General features: G+C 52.3%; 8 protein-coding genes across 8 annotated transcripts; 3 read left to right on the forward strand and 5 right to left on the reverse strand.

Annotated features, from left to right (window-relative positions):
* Positions 1-830: 830 nt before the first annotated feature.
* J4E86_002432 (uncharacterized protein) lies at positions 831-1,970 on the forward strand (the record flags this gene model as incomplete). The annotated part of the gene is made up of 1 exon (XM_051442992.1): positions 831-1,970. The coding sequence occupies one exon, from the start codon at positions 831-833 to the stop codon at positions 1,968-1,970; it is 1,140 nt and encodes a 379-aa protein (XP_051306580.1).
* Positions 1,971-2,219: 249 nt separating this feature from the next.
* Positions 2,220-4,513, reverse strand: J4E86_002433 (uncharacterized protein; the record flags this gene model as incomplete). The annotated part of the gene is made up of 4 exons (XM_051442993.1): positions 2,220-2,868; positions 2,917-2,990; positions 3,053-4,028; positions 4,080-4,513. 4 exons carry the CDS (start codon positions 4,511-4,513, stop codon positions 2,220-2,222), a joined length of 2,133 nt encoding a protein of 710 aa, XP_051306581.1.
* A 1,884-nt stretch (positions 4,514-6,397) lies between these two features.
* J4E86_002434 (uncharacterized protein) lies at positions 6,398-6,842 on the reverse strand (the record flags this gene model as incomplete). The annotated part of the gene is made up of 2 exons (XM_051442994.1): positions 6,398-6,627; positions 6,689-6,842. 2 exons carry the CDS (start codon positions 6,840-6,842, stop codon positions 6,398-6,400), a joined length of 384 nt encoding a protein of 127 aa, XP_051306582.1.
* Positions 6,843-8,414: 1,572 nt separating this feature from the next.
* On the reverse strand, positions 8,415-10,126 carry J4E86_002435 (uncharacterized protein; the record flags this gene model as incomplete). The annotated part of the gene is made up of 4 exons (XM_051442995.1): positions 8,415-8,736; positions 8,788-8,879; positions 8,941-9,237; positions 9,290-10,126. The coding sequence occupies 4 exons, from the start codon at positions 10,124-10,126 to the stop codon at positions 8,415-8,417; spliced, it is 1,548 nt and encodes a 515-aa protein (XP_051306583.1).
* Positions 10,127-10,726: 600 nt separating this feature from the next.
* PAA1_1 (Polyamine N-acetyltransferase 1) lies at positions 10,727-12,815 on the forward strand (the record flags this gene model as incomplete). The annotated part of the gene is made up of 6 exons (XM_051442996.1): positions 10,727-10,892; positions 10,949-11,100; positions 11,148-11,639; positions 11,686-11,800; positions 11,849-11,993; positions 12,044-12,815. 6 exons carry the CDS (start codon positions 10,727-10,729, stop codon positions 12,813-12,815), a joined length of 1,842 nt encoding a protein of 613 aa, XP_051306584.1.
* Positions 12,816-13,170: 355 nt separating this feature from the next.
* J4E86_002437 (uncharacterized protein) lies at positions 13,171-13,534 on the reverse strand (the record flags this gene model as incomplete). Its single annotated transcript, XM_051442997.1, has 2 exons — positions 13,171-13,328; positions 13,384-13,534. The coding sequence occupies 2 exons, from the start codon at positions 13,532-13,534 to the stop codon at positions 13,171-13,173; spliced, it is 309 nt and encodes a 102-aa protein (XP_051306585.1).
* Positions 13,535-14,262: 728 nt separating this feature from the next.
* J4E86_002438 (uncharacterized protein) lies at positions 14,263-16,356 on the forward strand (the record flags this gene model as incomplete). Its single annotated transcript, XM_051442998.1, has 1 exon — positions 14,263-16,356. One exon carries the CDS (start codon positions 14,263-14,265, stop codon positions 16,354-16,356), a length of 2,094 nt encoding a protein of 697 aa, XP_051306586.1.
* A 3,074-nt stretch (positions 16,357-19,430) lies between these two features.
* Positions 19,431-21,137, reverse strand: J4E86_002439 (uncharacterized protein; the record flags this gene model as incomplete). The annotated part of the gene is made up of 3 exons (XM_051442999.1): positions 19,431-20,547; positions 20,597-20,732; positions 20,795-21,137. 3 exons carry the CDS (start codon positions 21,135-21,137, stop codon positions 19,431-19,433), a joined length of 1,596 nt encoding a protein of 531 aa, XP_051306587.1.
* Between the last annotated feature and the right edge of the window lie 2,091 nt (positions 21,138-23,228).

Consider the following 23,228-nt stretch of genomic DNA (forward strand, 5'->3'; position numbering starts at 1 on the left):
TTTCCTGGTACTCCCCATAATCCATGTAGCTGTCACCCCATCCCTTCGTTTTCACGGCGTGGCCGATGGACCATTCGAAGACAACACGGCCATGATCGATAACCGAGCGACCTAGACCTCAGGTAGGATCAAATCCTGATGAAATCGCTTCTGGAATCAAAAGCCACATGTCTAGCTCACGGATAGACCAACACACGCATGTCTTAGCTCGTCAAATGGACAAATAGTCCTAATACTTCACAATCTTCGCTGTACCGCACGGTGTTGATTAGCTGACGAATCCGCCATTTCGATGTTTACCGCTTAAGCGCCAGTTCCGCACTCACACCTCAAAATTCATGGCACTCAAGCACTGTTCCTGCAGTTTAAACTTCGATGCGCGAAGACTTCGGACAGAACCCATGGCTGGTGATTGGCGGGTCTTGATTCAGGCCTCCCACTTCGCGGGGTTGCGCGCTCTAGACACTGACTTTGTAGACAAGGCTACACGAGGCTGGCTGAACATCTCTACTCTATACCACAATGGCTGAGCTACTGCGTAATACTGCGGCTGAAGATGTTTCCCATTCTGGACATACGTTGGCCAGAGCCATGCCATATTGGACTGAATCTCGCTGAGTATGACCCATTTCGTACGGTGGCTTTCTGGGCACATCACTAGTTATGGAAACCTCTGGAGTTACAGCAATGCTAGAGGCATCGAGAACACCAGTAGTCGTACTGGGCTTTGGTATACTGCAGTATTTAGATGCATGTCGAGTCGCAGTTTTTCTAGATCTACACGCACTCCTTCTACTTGAAGATCACACACTCAAGCATCTTTCATCACCATGAAGGTGGCCACTCTTCTTCTTTTGGTCGGCGCGAGTGCAGATCTCGTGCTTGGAACCGGTAGCTTCAGCACCAAAACAGTCTTGAATGTTTGTAAGACAAAGCTCGGGCCCACCGCAAAGAAACCAGTTCCCACGACTTCGCGATACCTGACCATCCCTTTGGTGGCGAAACGATGGATCACCAGCACGCCTTCCACGACTGTCACTCCAGCACCGGTCACGGATACTGTAACGGGCGTCGTTACAGCTACCCAGACGACGACTGCACTCCAGATCACTGACACCGTTACGGATACCTTCGTCAGTACCATCACTGCGGTTGAGGAGACAACGACAATCATCACTTCCTCGGTCATCAGTACAGTCGTTAGCACCGCTATCTCGACTACAACTATTCCAGCACCCGCCGGCTTCACTCCGGTTCAGTCAACGATCCCCAACTCGATGAAGAGGCGCAAATCATCGCAATTCGAAAAGAAAGACCCCGTTGCCGAACGAGCTCGAGGAACTAAGGACTGGGTCAGAGGTGGATCAAAGAGATACCCAGTCAACGTCTACTGCGGAGGTATCGTCGCCGTGATAACTACAAAGACTAGCACCGTCACTGCAAAGAAGACGAGTACCATCACTGCTCCTACACCAACCTTCACCAACAGCGTCACTAGCACTGCAACAGCGACCATAACCGACTTCCTTGCTGACGCAGTTGTCACTAACACTGTCACATCTGTTACAGAAGTGACCTCCACCTCCACAGTATCGGTCTTCACCACAGTCACCTCAACTACCACTATTGTCGCTGAAGTCCCCGGCCCGACCATCTACGCCGCCTGCTCCACAAACAATATCGTGAGCACAAGCAATGGACGTAAGATCACCAACGGCAACGTTGGACCAGGAGCGACATTTAGCTCAGCCAGCGCGCCCACTGCCTACGACTGCTGCGTCGCGTGTATAACATCCCTGGCGTGTGGCGCATCGATTTTCTACTCGCAGGGGTGCCTTTTGTCCACATACGAAAACGGGAGGACGTGCAGCCAGAATGATGTGGCGTTCAACGGCGTTTTCGACCCCCAGTTTGACTTTGACCCTCTTTTTGTATCTAACGGGAACTGTGGGAAGGCTATAGTGCCATAAGTGGGTTGGACTGAAAAGCGATTCGATATAGGTGGCATGTTTGACTGCCCTCGTAGAGCTTTCGAATGCATGCGCAAATGATTCTTGTCATTGATCTGCCTTTGCATCACTTCATGCGCTTTATAACATCTACAGTAGAATATTCATTTACTCTATACACGAGAATGCGAACTCTAAGGTGCTTGCCTACTAAAAATTGTCGTTGTGATGTCATATTCTTAGGATTGAGAGGTGATGATAACTACCCCGTTATCCCGTGACCGCCAGCTCCCCATGCTTTTCCTTCATGACATTCCTCCAACCCTCATCTAGAAGCCACTCTGCATCTTCTTCTCTCACAACATCTTCAATGCGCAGACCATTCGTCGCAAGTGCGCTGCACCATCCATCCCATGCGCCACAGCGTCTGGCGTACATACTCGGGGTCAGACCGTCATGGTCGCGGTGATGCACATCAACACCCGCTCTTATCAACGCATTTGCAATCTCTTCGACAGCGACCGGATCTCCTGGACTACTTCCATGATCAATAACGCGGTAGCAGCGCTGTATCCTGTTGCGGCCAAGACTCCCGATGGTGTTGATGTACGCAGCGTCGACTTCGAAGAGTGGAGCCATGATGCTCGATACTGAGGGCCAGTCCCACGGGTCGTCGTTCATGATTACGGAGTCGGAGATGAGACCTTCTTGCTGCAATCGTTGAATTTGTTGTCGTAGTAGGGAGCGCGGTCTTCCTTGGTAGTAGTCCCAGAGCAGCATGTTCATTGTCGTCTCGAAGAGGAATGAAGATGACTCGTATACTTGGGGGATGATGTAATCGACGGTTTTCTCGAACGGGGCACGGTCGTCATCAACTATCGAGCGCACGAAGAGACCTGCGACTATGCTGACGTCGTGGCTGGTGGATGTTATGAAAAGGTTGCTGTGGGGTACTGGAATTGCTTACTTCAGGTTCGATACCCCAATACCTTGGGTTGCCAAATAGTCGAGCAGATCTACCCGTGTGTTCTCTGCAGCATACTGTATTATGCAAGTCAGCTTCTTTCATCGCTGTATTAGAGACCGTTAGGGTAAAAGCTCACATATAGACACAGGTTTCTTCCTTCCCGGTTAATCTCATACGGAGAGATGACGCCTCTCCGTAATGCGTCGTCAATCTCTTCGACACCAGCAGATGCAAAAAGCTGGTTGTAATGCGTCTCGGACTCAGCCAAGGTGAACACACTGAGTTGAGCGCAGAGCCCCGGATTCGACGCATTAGCTGCGTTACGAAGGAAGTGGGCGTGAATGGCGTGGACTGATTGGCCAATACCACAAGTGAACGTGAAACTGGCCTCGTTATTTGGACGTTTGAACTTGGCTTTGACCGCTCGTCGAGGAGACTGCATACGTAGACTACCGAAGGGAGTAGTTTGTGTATATGCCCTTTGGCCCGCGATTACTGGCGCGCTGAGATAGAGGTTTGCGTAGTCTGCTTCCGGCGTATCTGAACTGGTGTTTGACTCTTCAATAGCACGCCCAGATACCTTAGAATGATGTGGCATTGTCTCCTCAGAGTAGTGCCAACGGTCGAAAGAGGCTGCGGAAGATCCGCGGTGTCTTGTCGCTTCTTCTTGCGATGCTGATGCGACAAGGTGGTCGAACTCGTATCGTAACCAATCGACATAGTGAGGTGGAAATCGTTCGATACCATCGGTCAGCAGGTTTCGGAATGCTGCCTCTAGATGCGGTTTGACGAGAAGTAGATAGGCCATGATCATGTCACGACGTTCACCAAAGAAGAAAATGTTTCTCATCCATCTCTGAGTGCGAGGGATGCGATACCTCTCAAACTCCGCGGCTATGGCATCGCCGATCTTTTCTGATAAGACTTCGCGAGTCCTTTGATGCTCTCTCACTTGCTCCTGGTGGGTGATTGCCAAGATCTTCGAAGCCCGTTTCGTTTCCTGGTAGTGATGGACTGACATGCGTCCTAGAAGTTCTTGTCCTTGGATCAACGTGGCTTGGTTTGTGTTGTGCCTTTGCAGTAGCTCCAGGTGTTGATCGTCTGATCTTTGTCTGAGAGCCTCGTCAAAACAATGTCGTCAAATGATGCGAGGAGATGCGTACCTGTTTGCAACATGCAGAGAGTTGGCTAGTAGACTCTTTGACCGTTCCAGATTGTTGAACATCTTGCTGATCTTGCGCTCATCCAGAACGTACTTCACCCTACTCCAGGTCTTGCTGCCACTCCTGAATCTCGCGCTTAGTATCCTCAAGTTCTGTAATTCGCGTTGCAAGCTCTTGAGTGCAGATTCGAAAAGTGCTACCATGTGATTCGTCGCGTTGGGTTGTTTCCGACAAGCCAGGGTATCGAGAAGCTGTTTCACGGTTTCGGCCAGTAGCGCAGTCTCTTTTACGGTAGTACAAAGTCTGACGATCTCTTCTGGCGCACCTGCGATGTCGCGTAAGAAGCCATGGACCTCTCTTCCCATTCGCACAACAACATCGGCTACACCGATGATTGCGAAGATCCCCGCGGCGACCTCGAGGCTACCCGACATGATGGACGATCTGATGGTAATGAGTATTAGGCATGACCAGAACTTGAGGATAGAGGAGGCTCCACGGAAGAGCTTCCAGGTTATGCATATGCCGCTGCAGGTAGGTGCGACCACATCGGGAACCGAAATGGGGGCGGCTGATGCAGCTTACCCACGTGTGTTGGGGCGAAACAGCTCGCAGCCTATCAATCGTCCTTGGCCCCTGCCACAAACTCCCGATACAGATATATCGGGACAGTTTTGATTGTATTCCAGGTAACATTGGTGCCTGGAGTTCGAGGGTGTGGTCAAATGAAAAGCTGTCGTGCCGTGCCAAGGCAACGTTGCATCGTACCTTCCTACTGTAGTATGATCGAACGTCATTTCCTGCAGGTTCACACTCTTCATACTCGCTTCTTATCCTCAATATCTTTGCACAGTCGCTGCACACCCCCTTCGACAAGCCCTCTTACCATGAGAGCATGCATCCACCTCCCAAACTTCCCTTCCAAGACCCCTGCGTGTCCCTTCCCCTTCTCCCGCCACATAACTGTATGATTAACAAAAGTGATGTTATCTCCTTGTTCTTTGACTTCAACTACCAGCATGCCCTCAACAGACGGTCCTTTGTAGCTCGCAGGCGCGTCGAGAGTCAAAGTAACACGCTCATTGTCTCGAGAAGTCACGACGTAAACCCCGCAGACGCGGTCTCCAGGTGTAAATCGGAGGGAGCGGATATATGCTGCGTTGAAGGATTCTCTATCTTTAGCGTCCTTGATCATGTACCATATACCCCATGAAGGAGGACGCGTGGAGAATGTAGCCATTGTGTGTCGGAGGAACGGTATCAGCAGCTCTTCTGGTTTTGGACCTCCAAGAGGTTCTCTGGCGACTGTCTTGCGCGCGCACTCATGATGGACGATGTAGTTTTCCGGGCTCGTTTGTACGATGCTAGGAATGGCGATCGTCCTGTTTTGGAGGTAAGGCGTGGTTTGACATTGCACCTTCCTGGAAAGAGTTGCGTATAGATAAGCGAGGTACAAAGCTGAGCTGGCAAATGGCAAAGAGACTAGAATGACCTGGAAGGCCATACTCTAGGAAGGTTTTCAGCTCATGCCTCTGCGAGCAGAATGCTAAAGGATCAAATGAAGCGCGGGGCATGGTGAGCTTCAGCTTCAGCTTCAGCTAACGTATCAACCAATCAAGCGTGATGCTGAGGGCGAGAAGACAACACAAGGCGACCATCCACGTCAGCAGCCACCAACGAGCACTACGTAGGCCCTAGCCCCAGCTAGAATCCTTCCATGTGACATTCTGGAATGAACAAAACTGTGTTTGCGAACGGCGTCGACGCTCGGATAGTTTTGACACGTGGTGGCTGTTAGGTTTGGCGAGGCTGACGAGGCTGCACGTCGAAGAGATTGAAATGAAGTCGCACTCGTCTGTGTGCACGTCTTGGAGTTATTTCAAAACAGCCATGGCATAGCGTGAGCGCGATGCACACCAAGGTTTCGACAGAGGGCAGCACGATTGATGGGAAACGGACGAGAGCGCAAAATCGCGATCACCTTGAACGCATTGGCCCGTGCTGAGGACCCACTTTCCCCTTTCGAAACGGTCGCAGTGCGCCGGGAGATTCACCCGCCCAGCGCGATCTTCATTTCCCCGCATTCCACGACAACCATCAACCACCATAGTACAAGCTGCGTCACGATGCAGCAGTACCACATATTATCAAATCAATCAAAATGCGAGAATTGAAATGTCAGACTGGTGTTACAACTGCAGATTGTATTGACGATGACTACAGCTATATGTGTGCTTTCCCCTATGTCTTCCAGTTTGGCTCCATGTTTACTCGCCTCGACCATCAATTTCCCACTGATTCACCACCAACTTTCTGATCTAGTAATGAGGGCAACCGGAGGGCACAGCAGGGCTCTCGGCAGGAGGAGCAGGAGCAGGAGAGGGAGTGGTAGCGGGGGGAGATCCGCCACCGGGGGCGCCGGCACCGGGGCTAACGTCCTGGCACAAAACAGCCTGGCCGGCAACGGGGATGGTGCAGCACTTGGCTTGGTTGCCAGCGGCAGCGCAGCCGGCGATGAAGCCAGTGGTGCTGGTGGGAGTGGTGGCGGCTGGATGGCAACGTTAGCATGATTTCGTGTGTGAGTGGAGGGATGGAAGGCAAAGACTTACGAACTGCGCAGTTCAAGCCGACAACACCAAGAACGTCAGTGGCACAGCACTGGGGGCTGTTGTAGAGGCCATCGGGGCAGACGGGCTCTGTTCCAGTGGAAGCGAAGGGAGCGGCGGCGGCACCGGCAATGAAGGCGAGGATGGAGACGCGCATGTTGATGGTTGGAAGTTGTTTGGTTGGTATAGAGTGAAGAGTTGGTGGAAGTGAAGGTAAGAAGCTGAGATGATGCTTGATGCTGTGGATGCTCAACTTGAAGTCCAGAGTCTGCCTTCTTTATACTTCTTCGTTGACATTACTTCAAGGCCCGTTCGCTTGGCGGTCTGAGTAGTGCCGAGGAGTATCTCCGTCCGTCTTCTCGTATCCTAAATTGCGGTTGTTCTCGTCCCCGGTTCATTGAACGTGGAATGTGCCTTGCAAGGTCGCAGCATGACGCTGTACGACACTCCGAGTCCCGTCTCGGCTCTTTGCTTCCTCAAACCATCTGCAGAGCAATAAGAAAACACTGGACCTCCACCAATGCCAACGACGAGGCTCTGCATTCCTCAATAAAATCGATAAAGGTTCTTTACCCAGTGGCCCGAGGAGGTATGGTTTTCCTTGATCTTCCTCGGAAGTGCCATACATTCTTTGCATGTGCTGTAAGACATGCAGCTACGCGATGCCCAAGAGCTTCCCCGCAACCCCAAATGATGTCGCTTGCTCGTACTCTGGATGTCCTGAGTCACGATCGACGCTTCACAAAGAGCGAATAGGGCGATGGACCGGGGATCGATGCGTTCAGGCGTGAGCGTGTGTCGTGAACCCTCACGCTGATGACCCACTAGCTAGTGTAGTTGCAGCATCGTGACCCGAAAGTAAGTTTGTGACATATGTCACATCACTAGTTGGGAAATTTATTTGCTTACCAAGGGCGAGTGGATAAAATGGGTGATGAGTCTTTGCTCATCATACAGCGTCTCCTTGCATCAGATGCAGCAATACGGGTTGTGTATATGCTGATTAAGGTAGACAGACCTCCGCATCGAGAAGCGTTCTGGGACCATATCTTGGGAGATGAAAATCGTCCTGCAAGGTACGGTGTGGTTTGCTGTCACAACACAAGCGTACGGTCGGGTCTTGTCGCCTCGTGGGTCTCGGGATCATGCCTCGTTACGAAAAGTATATTTGTTCGCCATAAGGCTTCGTCATAGTGCTGATGTCCGGCAAAGACGGACGTCGACCATTGTACGTATATGGCGCCGTATTAGCCATATGTGTCTGATTGGGTAACCCGCATGACCCGGCGCCAGGGCAACTCGAGGTAGTACTACCAAAGGGTCGGATGCGGCACCGGATATAGTGTTCGATGAGTGATTGGCAGGCACAAACAAAGTTAGCAGAGTGAAATTGACAGCATATGGATCGATCATGCTTGATGCCGGCACCGAAGTCAAAATTAAGTTGCGGGGAAGGTAGCCTGCCGTTGGGCTAGGTAATTAAACCTTGCTTAGCGCATCGGTTCCATATGTCAGCTCCACATCCATCTTACCCGAGCCATGAGGGCTGGTGGATCAATCGAACTTTGTGCTTTGCCACCGTCTAGACCAGAGAGATTGGTCCGGCTATACTTAGACAGCTGAGCGAGAGAACCATGCTGCAGGCGCAACACCGTTCAATGTCTTTGGAAACCGGGCGCAGAATCCTGCGGGTGCATGCGTTGTAGATTCCAGATTCGTCGGTCGATCTTCATGAGCTTTGGGTGCTCCGTAATCGGCTGAGCAGAGCGCCTGCTACGAGAAGTCCCACCAAAACTCCACTCTGCACCGGCGCAAAAAGAGCAGATCGCAGGATCACCAGAGTGCCGACAATGACGAAGATGATGGGAAGGACGACGAACGGACGATAGGGTCGGTCCAACTCCGGTTCTCGGCGACGAAGTATAAGTAGCCCAGCCACTGTGCTTACGTAGAACACCCATTCAGCCATCCCAACGAAAGTCAAAAGTGCCCGAAAACTACCTGTCAGTATGTAGGCAAGGGTAACGACAAGGGCTAAACAGTTGGCATAGCTGTAACTCGTGTCAGTGTCTTGGCAGACCCCGTGTTCCCGAGTGGCTTACATTGGGGCGTCAAGGTTGGTTAAAATGCTGTCCTCTGCTTCAGCCCTCTGCGTCATCGGCAGTCCTCGCTTGCTGAACACTGCAGGTATGTACTGCATGTCGGGGTTCGACGTTAGTATATCTCTCACATGCATTCCGTACAGGAACACGTACATGACGTTGCGATGCAGCAATTGTTAGTCTGCCTACTGAGAAGACATTGCTCGTGATAGACCCTGCGCAAGATATGGCGACAAGGGTAGTGACGAGAATACCTGCAGGTCTGCCCAAAAGAGAGGTGGCAGCAGCGACAGCTACTGCGTTGTTGCTACTCAGTTTATCCCATGGTACAAGGATGTAGTAAGCGACGTTCACGAGTTCGAATGAACTGAGAACGACGATCATTGCAGCTTTGATCGCTTTTGGAAGCGCACGACCTGGATCGCGGATTTCGCTTGCGACGATGTTGGCCTAGAACACACTGTCAGACCATAATGTTGAGTCAGTAAGGCCATACACTCACGTTGTCCCATCCATCGTATGCCCACAGTCCTCCGTAAATCGCTGCACAATAGTGGCCGTAACGGTCCCAGGCCCCCATGGAAACCCAATCGATGGTCTGGCCATCCGACACTGTCGATCTAGTCTGGAACCAGTTGCGGGAGTACCAGTCGGACGGCCCGGAAAACGAAGAGTTCGCATTGATCAGATGTGCAGCCACAGCCACCATGCCGCTCAAGACGATCAGCCCCACTGTGGACAGCTTGAAGACTGTGAATGACTCGCTCAGTCGCATTGTGAATCGGGTGTTGATGGAGTTGAGCAGCACCATGGAGATGAAGGCCATGGCAGCCATGAGCTTGAGAATCTTCGTGTCGGGTAACTCGCCAGTACTGGATGTGACGGAGCCTATAGACTCAGCGATGACGATGCTTTGAATAGCCATTGACGACGGCTTCACACCCAAGATGTACACCCATGCCATCAGAAAGGCTGCAGTATCACCATAAATATGGCGCAGATACTCTTGCATACCGCCGTTCAAGGGCAGCGCGGCACCAAGCTCAGCGAAAGACGCTGCTCCTGCCCATGATAACAGCCCACCAAGGACCCACACAAGGAGAGCAGCCCCGGGCGATGGTACATTGCTATCGACCTGAGCTGGCGACGCAAAGATTCCTGAGCCGATTTGGAGAGTGACAAGAACGGCGAACGCGTGACGTGTAGTAAGCTGTTTGGGCAGTTGCTGGGACGCCTGTGATGAGGACGAAGAACGGCCAAGCAGTGGTTCGTCCTCGGTCGCGTTCGGTTTGGCAGCGCCTTGGTTTTCAACACGCCTCCGTTGGTGTTCGTCGTCCATCGTGAGCCGATCCAAAATCCTCGTCCGAGAGTTGAAGAGACAAGAGGGTAGCAAGTCGTTTTGCTAGTGAGACGGTCCTTCTCAGGGCCTTGGCGAGCGGAAGGCGCTAGACGATGTCACAAGACATTCGGCACGCGCTATCGCGGCTCTGTGTGTATGCGCGAGCCCTGACGCATTTCGTAAAGTGGGATACTAAGTACATCGTAAGCTGCGTGGGTGGATGTCGCTAAGAGATCTGTAGTCACGGCATCGTGCTTTCCTCAGATGGAGCCCAGGTGTGGCGCACTAGCGGAAAAGGCAGGTATCGAATAACACTCCCAATTCGAAATACACGAAAACAGTAGCACTTTTGATCAGGGGGCTAAAATCTCAATCAAAAGCCAACACCATATCTCCATCTGACACAGGTTGCATCTTCCCTCCGGTACCTTCTCATCTGCAGGTGTGGCGCACCTGTGGCTGAAAAGCTCGGACTGGTCCTTCAGCGCCCTGACACCCCTCTTCGCTTCCTCGCCAACAACCAGGTACGTCAACACCACGCCCGCGTTTCAAGCTCCTTACTGCGCCCTCATAAACTTAACCCGCCCCAGACACTGAACCATGGACGCAAATCAAAACGACGAGCTTTACCCCATCGCCGTGCTCATCGACGAGCTAAAGCACGACGACGTTATCCTCCGCCTCAACGCCATCCACCGACTGAACACAATTGCCCTCGCCCTCGGCGCCGAGCGGACACGAGAGGAACTCATACCCTTTCTCGATGGTAAGAGCCTGGCTGGCGCCTGCGTCACGTGTGGACTGGCTAACGGCAGTATCCAGAGTCGGTCGAGGATGAAGACGAGGTTCTCACAGCATTGAGCGAGGAACTTGGCAAGTTTGTCGAGTATGTGGGCGGCCCAGAGCACGCACACGTGCTTCTGTCGCCTCTCGAGAACCTTGCAGCCATAGAGGAGCCTCTTGTCAGAGAGAAGGTGCGCGCAACAATTGCCTCAGCCCGGCCGCCAGCTAACACGTGCAGGCTGTCGAATCGCTCAACAAGATCTGCGAAGAGCTGTCGCAGCAGCAGATTGAAGAGAACTTCATACCCCTCGTCTTGCGCCTATCAAAAGCCGACTGGTTCACGTCGAAGATCTCCGCGACTGGACTCTACCAGACCCCCTACACTCGCGCTACACCACCCTCACAAGAAGCCCTCAGGCAGCACTACGGCCAGCTAGTGCACGATGATACCCCCATGGTCCGGAGACAGGCGGCCAACAACCTCGCTAAGTTCATCAAGGCGATGCCGCCATCCATCGTCATTGAAGAAATGATTCCTCTTTTCCAGCACCTCGCCGCCGATGACCAGGACAGCGTCCGTCTACTGACTGTCGACATCCTCATTGCCATCGCCGAAGCAGTACCCAAGGAGCAGCAGTCGAGCCACGGTGTCCTGCTGACTGCGCTACGGAGCCTGTTCGAGGACAAGAGCTGGAGGGTGCGATACATGGTGGCAGACCGATTTGAGAAGGTGCGTTTGGCTTGCAGCGAGAGAGGGCATGCGCTAACGGGTACAGATTGCAAAAGCCGTCGACGACGAGGTTGTCAACCGAGACCTTGTACCCGCATTTGTCAAGCTCCTCAAGGATACCGAGGCTGAGGTCCGCAGCGCCATCGCAGGACAAATTCCAGGTACGTTACATGCAGCAAAAGCGCGACACACGGGCTGACCATTACCAGGCTTCTGTGCGCTGTTGGAGCGTGAGACCCTCCTGCACGAGGTCATGCCCAGCATAGAGGAGCTGGTCTCCGATCAATCACAGCATGTGCGCGCCGCACTTGGCACCCAAATCAGCGGGCTCGCTCCCATTCTTGGAAAGGAAGAGTAAGTTACGACTGCGCGTGACATGGTGCTTGCCTACTAACACGAGTCAGGACCATTTCGCATCTCCTTCCCATGTTCCTCCAGATGCTCAAGGATGAGTTCCCCGACGTCCGCCTAAACATCATCTCCAAGCTCGAGTCTGTCAACAACGTCATCGGCATCGAGCTCCTCTCGCAGTCCCTCCTCCCAGCGATCGTCCAACTCGCCGAGGACAAGCAATGGCGCGTACGTCTTGCCATCATCGAATATGTTCCCCTCCTCGCCTCACAACTCGGTGTACAATTCTTCGACGAGAAGCTCAGCAGCCTGTGCATGAGCTGGTTGGGCGACACAGTTTTCTCGATTCGTGAGGCATCCACTCAGAATTTGAAGAAGCTTACGGAGGTCTTCGGTGTAGAGTGGGCCAACGACGCTATTGTTCCCAAGGTCATGGCTATGGGCCAGCACCCCAACTACCTCTACCGAATGACGACTTGCTTTGCCGTGTCAACACTCGCGCCCGCTCTCAGTCTGGATGTTATCGAACAATCCATCATTCCCATGATGGACAAGCTGGTCAACGACGATATCCCCAACATTCGCTTCAACGTCGCAAAGTCATATGGCCAGCTCATCAACACACTCAAGCAGCTGCCTGAGCAGGGTACCGTCATCGCTCTGGAGAAGGCTGGCACACCGGGCCAGGGCTGCCAGAAGGCTACAGATGTCATTACAAAGAGCATTCTGCCGAACCTCGAAAAGCTCCAGCAAGATGACGATGTGGATGTACGATACTTTGCGACGACGGCCGCACAAGGTTTCACGGACGCGATGCAGACTTAGAAGATCCAGCTTCGCCCGTGTTCTTGAATGTGGAGAATGACATCATGAATAGCATCAACGATGGTTAATGATCTGGAAAGACTGCAGGACAACAGTCTGGGGATGAAGGAAGAACCCAAGCCGCAAGCCCTGTAGGTGTAGCTTCGAGCTTTGTTTTACGAGACTTGAGTGAGGCTAGTAGTTGGGCTCACTAGCAATAAACCACAAAGATTACCCAGTTAGAATCATTCCTGGCAGATTTTCAATGCATACTTTGGCGTTATTATGAGGTGCACGGTGTGATATGCGGATCATTCATTTTATTATGTGACCAGCTATCGAGGAATTGCTACAGCTTCTCTCTTATGGTAGGCATTTAGACAGCACCAGCATCCTTGAGCAGGTTGTTGAGCTGACCCTTCTTGGCCTGCAAATCGCTGTTTCCGCCAATGTGCTTCTGGGCGATGAAGATGTTGGGGACGGTGGTCTGACCGGTCATTTCGCCAAGGGTGGACTGAATGGCTGAGCCATCATCTATGCGCCTGTTAGCTGTTGTTCTTCGATACACCGTTTCGCAGCTATCACATACCGACTTGGTCCAACTCAATGGCGTAGAACTTTGCGCCGCTGTCGCTCAGCAGCTGCTTGGCCTGGCGACAGTATGGGCAGTACGACTTGGAGAAGACGGCGACGGGGTTCTCGTCGATGATGGACTGGACCTTGGTCTTTGTGGCGGACATTGTGGCGGGCGAGGGGGCGCGCGTGAAGAAGTGACGCAGGAAGGAAATTTTGGCGGTTGTTCTGGGCTGGAGAGATGTGAGTACTGTGTTGTAGTGTTGGAGGGGTGGGTGGGTTGACGTACTTATGCGTGAAGTCGAGGTTTGTCAGATGATGGTAGTAGCTTTATGAGTTTGGTTCTAGATGTACTGTATACAAGTAGTGGATTAGTGTGCACCTGCCCCCCGCAGTAGCAAACGTTCTCGATGGCAAATGATGCAATCACTCGTGAAGTACTGCGCTAACTGCCGTCGGAGATGGATCGGCGATGCGGCGTGACGTGCTTACAAAGACGAACAGACGGACAGGGGTAAGGACGCGGACTCGTCATGACGCGTGCGGCTGATTGCGACGCGGACGAGAGTAGGGACCTAGCTTGTACGCATGTTTAGACCATAGTGCCAAGTGCATAGCTATGAGAATCGCAGTGAACGTAATCATGGAGTTCTAGATGAAAAGATGGAAAAATAGAACGTAACAGAAATCAGACCGGGTCGCGCACCTTCCGCATTCCGAGATTGAGCAGCGTTCCGACGCTTCCACGCCGTCCGTCGCGACAACTGTCAAACTATCTTTGGGCCAGCCACACAGGCACCCAGACTTCATTTCACTGTCATCACACATAGCCATAATCCGCCATCACCGCCACAACCTCGGCCTTTTCTATGCGCACCCCGTACCACACACCACGATGACGTCCTCAGCGGCCGGCTCAACCGCCTTCTTCGTCCTCTCCCTCCTCTCCATATGCGGCGCCGTCCTGCTGCTCCTCCGCTACTACCTCCCGCTCCGCACCACACCCGCATACGTCGTCGTACCCGTCTTCTTGGCAATAGCGCTGCCGGCCAGCATTGTTGTGCTCCTGCCGATCGATCTCGCGAGTAGTGCTGGGTTGGATACAACGGATGGCGCGAGGGGCATATGGCTGAATGACACGGTTGTGTACAAGGCATGGCGCATCATCTACTGGCTCACATTTGCGCTTACGTGGGCGATCCTGCCTATGCTGGGCGAGTACTGCGATAGTGGGTACAGAGAGCCCAAGGCAAGGTTGCAGTATGCGCTGAGGAGTAATGGGCGGTACTGGCTCATTGTCGCTGGGTGCAGTATCGTTGGCTCGATCTATTTGATCATCTGGAATGGTTTCGAGGCGGACACGTTCAAGAGTTTGGTCATGGCGCTGGCGTATACCTGGGGTCTTATACTGGGTATCTACCTTATGGGCCATGGACTCGTCGCATTCCCCAGGAGCCTGTTTCGCTACGCGAGTGTTAGTGAGAGGTTGAAGAGGATACAGAGTTCGGCGCCAAAGGTCCATGAGAGGTTGACTGAGGCGCTGGAGAAGTTGGACCAGTATGAATACCAGGTCGTGCAGCTCAAGCAGAGGAAGAATGGTACCGCGCGCGAGTTTCAAGAGTGGATTGACGAGCTGGCGGAGAAAGGCAATCTTCCGGAGAACAGGGCGGGTGTCGTTGGACGCATGGGCACGGCAACGGTGCCTCCAGTCATTACAGAAAGATACCTGGCGGACCTGACGAGGAAGTTGAAACGCGCGCGCCATGCGAAGTGTCGGTTCGAGAACGAGTGGGATCATGTTGTGCGGAGGGCAGTCAGGACACAGGCTATCCTCGACTCAAAAGCCAGCAAGCATCTCGAGTTCAAAGGTGCCGCGTTGCCAACCTCGAGAGGACTGTTCGATCGCATGACTATCCTCACACCACTCACGCGCTACTACCTACACGTCCATGTTATCCCTGCTCTGGCCTACGTCTCTTGGGCCATCACGATCCTCGCCTCCATCTCCATTGTCTGGTCAGAATGCGTACGCGAAGCCCAGGACTTCGGCGGGCCTAAACTATCTATTATCGGGTGGACAGTCGTACATCGCCACGACAACGGCCGGTCTTCGGTTGGATTCAACAGCCAGATTATTGCCGCCGCCTGGCTGTGCTACATGTGCATTTGCGCATTCTACAGTCTCACCGAGGTTAAGATCTGGGGCAATCGAGCGCTCGTACGAAGAAACACATACCAAGAGTCTGCGACCTGGTACGGTCTCCAAGTCGCCAAGTTGACGGTCCCGTTGAGCTACAACTTCCTCACCATGACCGACAAAAACATCTGGAAAGGCACCATGTTCTACAAATTCCTCGGCCGCCTCATCGTCCTCACACCCCTCGGCGAAGGCTTCAGCGCCTTCTTCCCCATCTTCATCCTCGTCCCCGTCTTCGCCACAGCCTTCGGCCTCTACGGCAAAGTAAAGAACATCTGTGGTTTTGGAGACCTCCTCGACGATGAAGAGGACTCAGCAGGAAACTATGCCGGTACAGGGTCCTGGCGCGAAGGCCGCGCACTAATCGAGCGCGAAATCCAGGGCGCAAGCGGAAACGTTCTAGGTCTTTCCCAACGCAGTACCACCAGCCCGCCGAACGAACGCTACACAGACAACCCTGCACCATCGACATCCTCCACCCTTCCCACATCCACTGCAGCTGCAGCGAACGGCGGCCCAAGCACAACGCGCCCCGACCGCCGCCGCCCACAACTCAACGACGAAGAAGACGAAGGCAATTTCTTCGAAAACTTCGCGTCGAGAGTCAAGAATACATTTGAGACAAATGACTTTTCTTTCCCGCGGCCGAAGTGGCTGGGCGGCGAGGACGATGAAGTTGAGGCTGGACGTAGTAGCAGAAGGACGCAGTTAGAGAGGGGTGAGGGGGAGCGCGGAAGTGGGTTCTTGAGTTTGTTTGGGGGTAGGGGGGATGAGGGACGGGTGAGGCTGTAGATGTTTGTTGTAATGATAGGTGGGCATTGCGACGGCGTTTCTTACAGCTTTGGAATAGATCATGGGTTTGCGTGGGTGTATGAGTATTGGGCATATGGGTATCACACATAGGGTGCACGGCTTTAGACTTTTTGTTCTGCGCTGTTGCGCTTGACGTATATTTAATATGACACTTCTATCTTTTAGGGTAGGTGCCTTCTATTTGTGGGTGCCGAGGCAGTCGCGATCAGTTCTGGTATTCTCTGCACATGATGGCTTGTCAGCCTCGTGCGCCTCGCGTGGTTTGGCGGTGCAACACTCTGCCTCCACTTTCCGAGGATCGTTAAGCCTCAGGCAGCCAGCCATTTGCGGGGTCTGGCTTGGACCTTGCATAAGACCCTCTCCAGTCTTTCTTCCAGTTCTACGTCGCTTTTGACGTCAATACGCCAAATTTTCCGCCTAGGTCCTGAATGAATTTCCAAGGGTCATGTCACCTCTGGACCCACCTATCGACAAATCTGACCCTCCTGATTGGTATCGCTACAACCCTAATTCTGACGACAACTCGCCCCAGCGATATCATTTCGATAATAGGGCTGATCTGTGCAACAACTGTAAACGCATACCATGGACAAATATGCTGCAAGAATCATCCAACCATTCGGAACAAACGATGCTTGCAAAGAAGGAATTCTCACCACCAAGAGTTCCAATATGCCAGAGTTGCCGCATACTGAGGACTTTCGTTGAACAACAAGAATCCCAAGAGGGGACGTATGAGCCAGCTGGACACATCTCAGAGCATGAAGCCTCTACCGAACGGAGTTTGCATAATCGAGCGGACCTGCTCAGACTCTTATCCTGGATACCACAGGACAAAACCAGTCTCTTTCAGCCAGGAAGCGGAGACTCCGCCCGTCGCCTTGACCAACCACAGCCAACGGATGCGAGTCAAGTCAAAAGATGGATCATCAAATGTGAGAGAGAACACAAGATCAATTGCACTATAGATCCAAAGGCCCAGGAATACTTACGCGATTTGCGTGTGATTGACTGTGAGTCTAACACTGTGGTACCTGCGCCTACAGATTGTCGCTACGTGGCACTCTCGTATGTCTGGGGTCAGCAGAGGAGCGCTTCTGAGACCTTACTTGACCCCCCGGAAACCATTGCACACAGTATACACTTCGCGCGAGAGCTGGGGTATCGATATCTCTGGATCGATAAATACGTAAGTGAAGAATGTGCCGACAGAGTCTCCATGCTCTTGTTGACGTTACTGCTCTTTTTTCGAGAGGTTCCCAAGACTTACAAAGATAGTGTATTGATCAGATGGATGCGAAAGACAAGCATACCCAGATCTCACAAATGGGCGAAATATATGCAGCAGCACAGATCACACTTGTTGCAGCAGCAGGAAAAGATCCAACCTACGGACTACCTGGCGTTCATTCGGAATCCCGAAGCATGCTGAGGCGCGAGAGCCCCGAATCAGCATGGATGAACCCGTTGCCGCTTCACTTCCCTTTAGCAAACGTTGCTAAGTGTACATGGGCTTCTCGTGCATGGACCTTTCAAGAATTTCATCGTGCTAAAAGACGCTTGATATTCACTGATTACGAAGTCATATTCGTATGCAACAGCGGGGTTGAACACGAGAAAGCGTGCGATTTCAGGAACAGGACCCAGGAAATGGAAGAAACGGACCACTACTGGCTTCAAAGATGGTTACCACAAAGGAAAGACTTACCAACATCCCTGGATCGAGATCTTAACCCGATGTACAATGCCATTTACTATGCAACGTCGTACTTGGCAGCTTACAGTCAACGTGAATTGACGTATGACAGTGATGCCCTGCATGCCATCGCGGGCGCATTAGATCCGCTCGTCGATAACGTTGTTGACTACATTTGGGGCGTTCCATTTTGTCGTCTTGATGAGAACTTACCTGAACGGCAACCCCATCATCACGAATACATCAGTCGGCAGTTTGGGGGTCGACGACTAATTAAACGCATTATCTCGGGCTGGACTGATTGGACCGATTGGACGAAGGAAGCGCAAAAAGACGCGATCACCATGCCTAATAGACTGCAGACCCCGATGGCATTGCTGTGGTATCATGAGAGCCCATGCCGTCGTCGTCAAGGCTCTCCCAGCTGGTCCTCTCTTGGGTGGACAGGCCCAATCAGATGGGAAGACGACAGTGTAAATGGGCGAGGTTGCGTCATAGCGGATATCTTCAACGCGAAAGTGCACTTCCCAAGCGTAGTGTCCTCGGGAGTATCAGGTATCTCACCGACGCTAAGTCTCGATCTGCAAGATTGGAGGAGCAAAGCCCGAGACCTCGAAATGACAGCATTCACAAACACCACTTTTGCCCAAACCCCGCCTCGTCTTGAGCTTAGCGTTAAGTCAATAGAGTTGACTCTTCGACTCAATCAGGGCCCACATGCCGACTCTCGTCCAATACCAGCATCTTCGCATCTCGTTTCGCTCGAGTTGGGAAACGACTACAAAATCAGCTTTCCCGTGCTATGGGATGCGGATCCAATTCAACTTAGTACCACGCAACTACGAGGCGCCTTGCTTGATACCTGGGAGACTGGTAGCCGTCAGTCGGTAATGGTTTTGTCTCCTCATGATGGGTGTTTTGAACGAGTTGGCCTAATACTACTTCCACCTTCCATTTACGACATCGGGTCGACCACTAAAAGAACCTGGCGTAGCGACCAATTTCGTTTGAGACGGATAGGGCGTGGGGTCATGCAACCAGAGCTTCTAGGATCACACCATGGTGCCTTTTTTTGGAGACACGACCCAGGGGGACTGGTTAGGGAGGAAGAGGAGGTGGAGGCGGATAGAATTTCTAATCACCTCTGGATTGGTACGGGGAAGTTTTGGAACGAAGTTTTTGAAGAGAATGGGCCCATCATGATCAAATAGATCATTCTGTAATTATCTATGCGACGTCAGCTGACCGAGATATGCGCACGAGACATCATTTCACCAAAGTTGGCCTCTTCTATAGCAAATGCGGTATCTCTCATGAATGTATTGGTAAATTGAAGAACCACGATCATGTATCTAAACTATAGCCTACACTCCCAACTATCCGACCTCTTATAATCACCCCCAATAAACGTGTTCCTCGCCGGATACTTGCAATGTCTCCTCGTAGATTCCACTCCACTCTTTACAGTATCATTGACAAACTTCGTGCCCTCGATGAAGTCGGGCGCAATACCCTTCTCCACCCAATCCACCATCGCCGCAAGAACATTGTGTTGCGCATCGAACGGAATACCAGCCTGCGCCGCATTCCCACCCTGACCCAACACCCACGCCCCTGGCCCCGTGCTGCAATGGAACATGCCTGAGATACGGAAGAAACGCGTCCATGTATCCATATCTGCGTACGTGTTGTTACCGCGGAGATGCTCGTAGAATCTATTCGTATTGAAAGACGTGATCTGGTTATCCTGCTGGCCGTGGTACATGAGTAACTTCCCCCCGCTTTCCTTGAAGCCAGGCAAAGAAGAAGGGTAGGTGCGGATATCGCCTGGATTGAGGTCCTGTGCTGCTTTTGCGTCGTCGTAGCCGTATTCCGATGCGTTCCACGTTGGGTCGTTGTAGACGACGTATTTGAACCAGTCGTCTGAGTAGGCGAAGGGGGCGCCGGCGTAGAGTTTGTCGACGGCGTTGATTTCGCTGCCAGGCTGCATGGCCGGGTAGATTAGATCGCCATTTGGGAAACGGTAGTCGCTGAAGATTTTCTGGAGTTGCTGCACTTGGTTGTCGTTTAGGCAATTGGTCGTGTTTGTGGTGTTGCGACCACAAAGTAAGGTTGTTGGATCGAACTTGCATAGGGTCGGGTCCTCGATGATGCCGTCTTTGACTTTGTCGATGGTATCGCATTGGCGTAGCACCTCGTCGTGGATCCAAGTCTGCCATGCTGATTTCGAGATGAAGTCTGAACCTTTGATGGGGCCGGTGATAGTGTAGAAGTGTGCGCGCCAGGAGATGAGGTTGTTGAAATCGACACCCGGAGCGCCAGCAACTATACCATCGAAGTCGTTTGGAAACTTCTCTGCGCTCTTGATACCCTGGCGTCCACCGAGAGAACAGCCCAGGTAGTAAGATTTGGTATGGCACTTTCCATAAAACTTCTTGGCTAAGGCTTTGCCTGTTTCGACGCTTAGGTGAAGACTGTACTGCCGGTGAGTATATGCGCCGTGAGTAGTAAAGATATGCTTACGATCGCCAGGCAAAGTCAACGACCATCTCAGGATTATTGAGGTAGGCTACTCCTGTAGTACCGTTATGGCCATTGTTTGCGCCAACACTAGCAAAGCCATTTGACGCTCCATATGCGATATCCTCATATTTGATGCCTGTTATCGCTGTCAGCACCCGGTATAGTACTTGTGCTATCCTCTACTCATTCACCACTTACAGCCATCAATGCCTCCGTTTCCCGTGGCCAGAAATCGACCAGACCAGTCCTCCGGAAACCATGCTTCGAAAGAGATCTTAGAAGTTCTGGTCGTCTTGATCTCCAGTGCCATACGACAAAGATCCACTGAGACAACCTGGCTAGCACGTCCGCAAGTCGCGTCGTTGTCAGGGAACGTCAGATTGGTTCCTGCCGGCACATGTTGGAGAACATTGCGGGTTGCGCCCCTGATGTACCTCTCGGGCTCGAATGCGAGACACTTCTCCTCAAAGGCAGACGACGCAGCGGCAAATCCAGTCAGCGCGAAGTGCGAGATGAGCAATATCAACGACGTGAGAAACATATCGACGGGGAGGAAAGACCTGGCAATCGATCATCATGGGATTTTAGCGACAGGCGGTCTTTATACTCAGTGCGAGAACAACGGTAGACTTGACAAGCCACGTCCAGCAAGATGCGGGGTGCGAAATGCGGAGACCGGCACCCTATCCCGACATTCTTCAATGATTATAGAAGTGAATGATCCACCTCGATCTTCTCAATTCTCTTACAATCCTAGCATACGGGCCGACCGCAATTTCAATGGGACAGTGAGTCGCGGATCTACTATTAGAGTTCCTTCTCGGGTGGTATGGCCAAGAATCTGCCCAGGTGGCATCGCAAAGTCGAGGCATGTACGCCGTGTCACAACCTGCAGGTGGCTAGGAAACTGATTGGGGGCTTATGTCCGGACGCCTCACAGTCATTGTGCATATTTGACGGATAAATCGTGCGCAGGTGTCAGTTCAGTGGAGGAAGAAGAGACGAAGTAGCATTGCGGGGCTTCGGCGGTCGCGCCGAGCCCTGGGGCAGACATGTGACCTGAGGCCCTTTCGTGCTAGCTTGCATGCACCCGACAGGTGCGACGGACTTCCGAAGTCGACAACGCGAACAACCAAGACCACCCCAGGAGGTTCGGATGGTGGCTACTGGAAGCCAAGTCTTCTCGCCCTCGTGTCGAATATCTGCAACGGCGCGCCTTTCTCAATCGCCGCCAGCACAGCCGACTTCCCTTTCTACCTGGGTACTACGCGCCTCAATTCCTCCAACGATGATGGTAGTCGCTTCAGCTGCTACGGGAGCTTTTTTGCCACACTTCAAAGTCCATCTCATACCAACGCGCAAAGCTCAGTCTCATCTTGAGCTATCGCGACTCCGTATGCTCTCGTCTATCGCAAACTCATGCGTCATAGTAATCCTCCTCTCTTCATGGCGTCCCAGGATGAAGTCTTGCCAGGTGATCCCATCATTCTCATTCGCAGATCCACACACTGTTGTTGTAGTCAAACATAGATCTTCTTCGGCTGGCCGAGTTCTACCCCAGCGTTCGGTCCAAGCGGTAACCGTCCGAGACCCAGTCTCGCGACTCTCAGGGCCCTCCTGAACCGGAGTATGGCTCGGTGTAATACCGAGTGCACCGGCCAAACAGCGCGTTATGCGAATCAAAAGCGGGTGAAGCGTTGGAAGACACCCAGAGATGATGCCAATGGAGGGCTCGACGGACGACCATATGAAGACATCGCTCTTTTTCCAGCTGACGTCTGGCGAGGCCATCAATCGGACGATGGTGATGGTACGATAAAGCGAGGCAAAGCACACACTACGACTATTAGAAATAATACGGATATCTTACTTCGGAGTGCTCACAAGCTGCCGAGTAGGAAGATAAAGCAGATCGCCACTTTCTCCATTCTTTTCATCTGCAATTTGACAACGTTGGATACTGGTATACAAAGTATACACACATCGCCGAAGAGATTGAAGATGCCGGCGTTAAGGTAGAACTGCCAATGTATCAGCAGACAGCTTCATCCAGAGTGAACGCACCTAGGACGCACCTTCGCCTCATCGACGAGAATCTCTCCGTGAGCCCCATTCCATTGATCCCAGTAGTAGCTCAACGGTCGAGTGTACAATGGCAGAACGACATGGTTTGTGATCAGGTAGGCAGCGGTCATGCCAACACAGAACCAACCCAGCCAATTGATACCAAAGATGCGTCGATATAAGGCGAGGATGGAGAGTTTGATGACACAGACACTCCATGCGTAGACAAAAACGTATGCGAAGGTGATCTGTCAAACGTCAGTTCCGCAAGAATATGCCCAGGCATGTAAGCGCACGATAGTTATATGTCGCATTTGTTCAGGCCCTAGAGCCCAGATGTGTCGCCCTAGGCCATAGAAACCACCTTTTCATTGAGTTAGTAAGATCAAGACTTTGCCCAGCAACTGGCCACCAACCAACGATACAGCACGCCAGATTCCCCGCGTTCAATGCCAGTCCAGCAATGATCAAGTAGTCATCACACCCCAGCTGTTCCTGTTTCAACTTCAGGCGAGTAAACAGCCTCAGTGCGACAAACACACCCGAAAGAACAAATAAGATGATTGCG

This window comes from Alternaria arbusti (genome assembly GCF_024043155.1).
Source record: "Alternaria arbusti strain BMP 1465 chromosome Unknown scaffold_2, whole genome shotgun sequence".
Classification (NCBI taxonomy): Eukaryota; Fungi; Ascomycota; class Dothideomycetes; order Pleosporales; family Pleosporaceae; genus Alternaria; species Alternaria arbusti.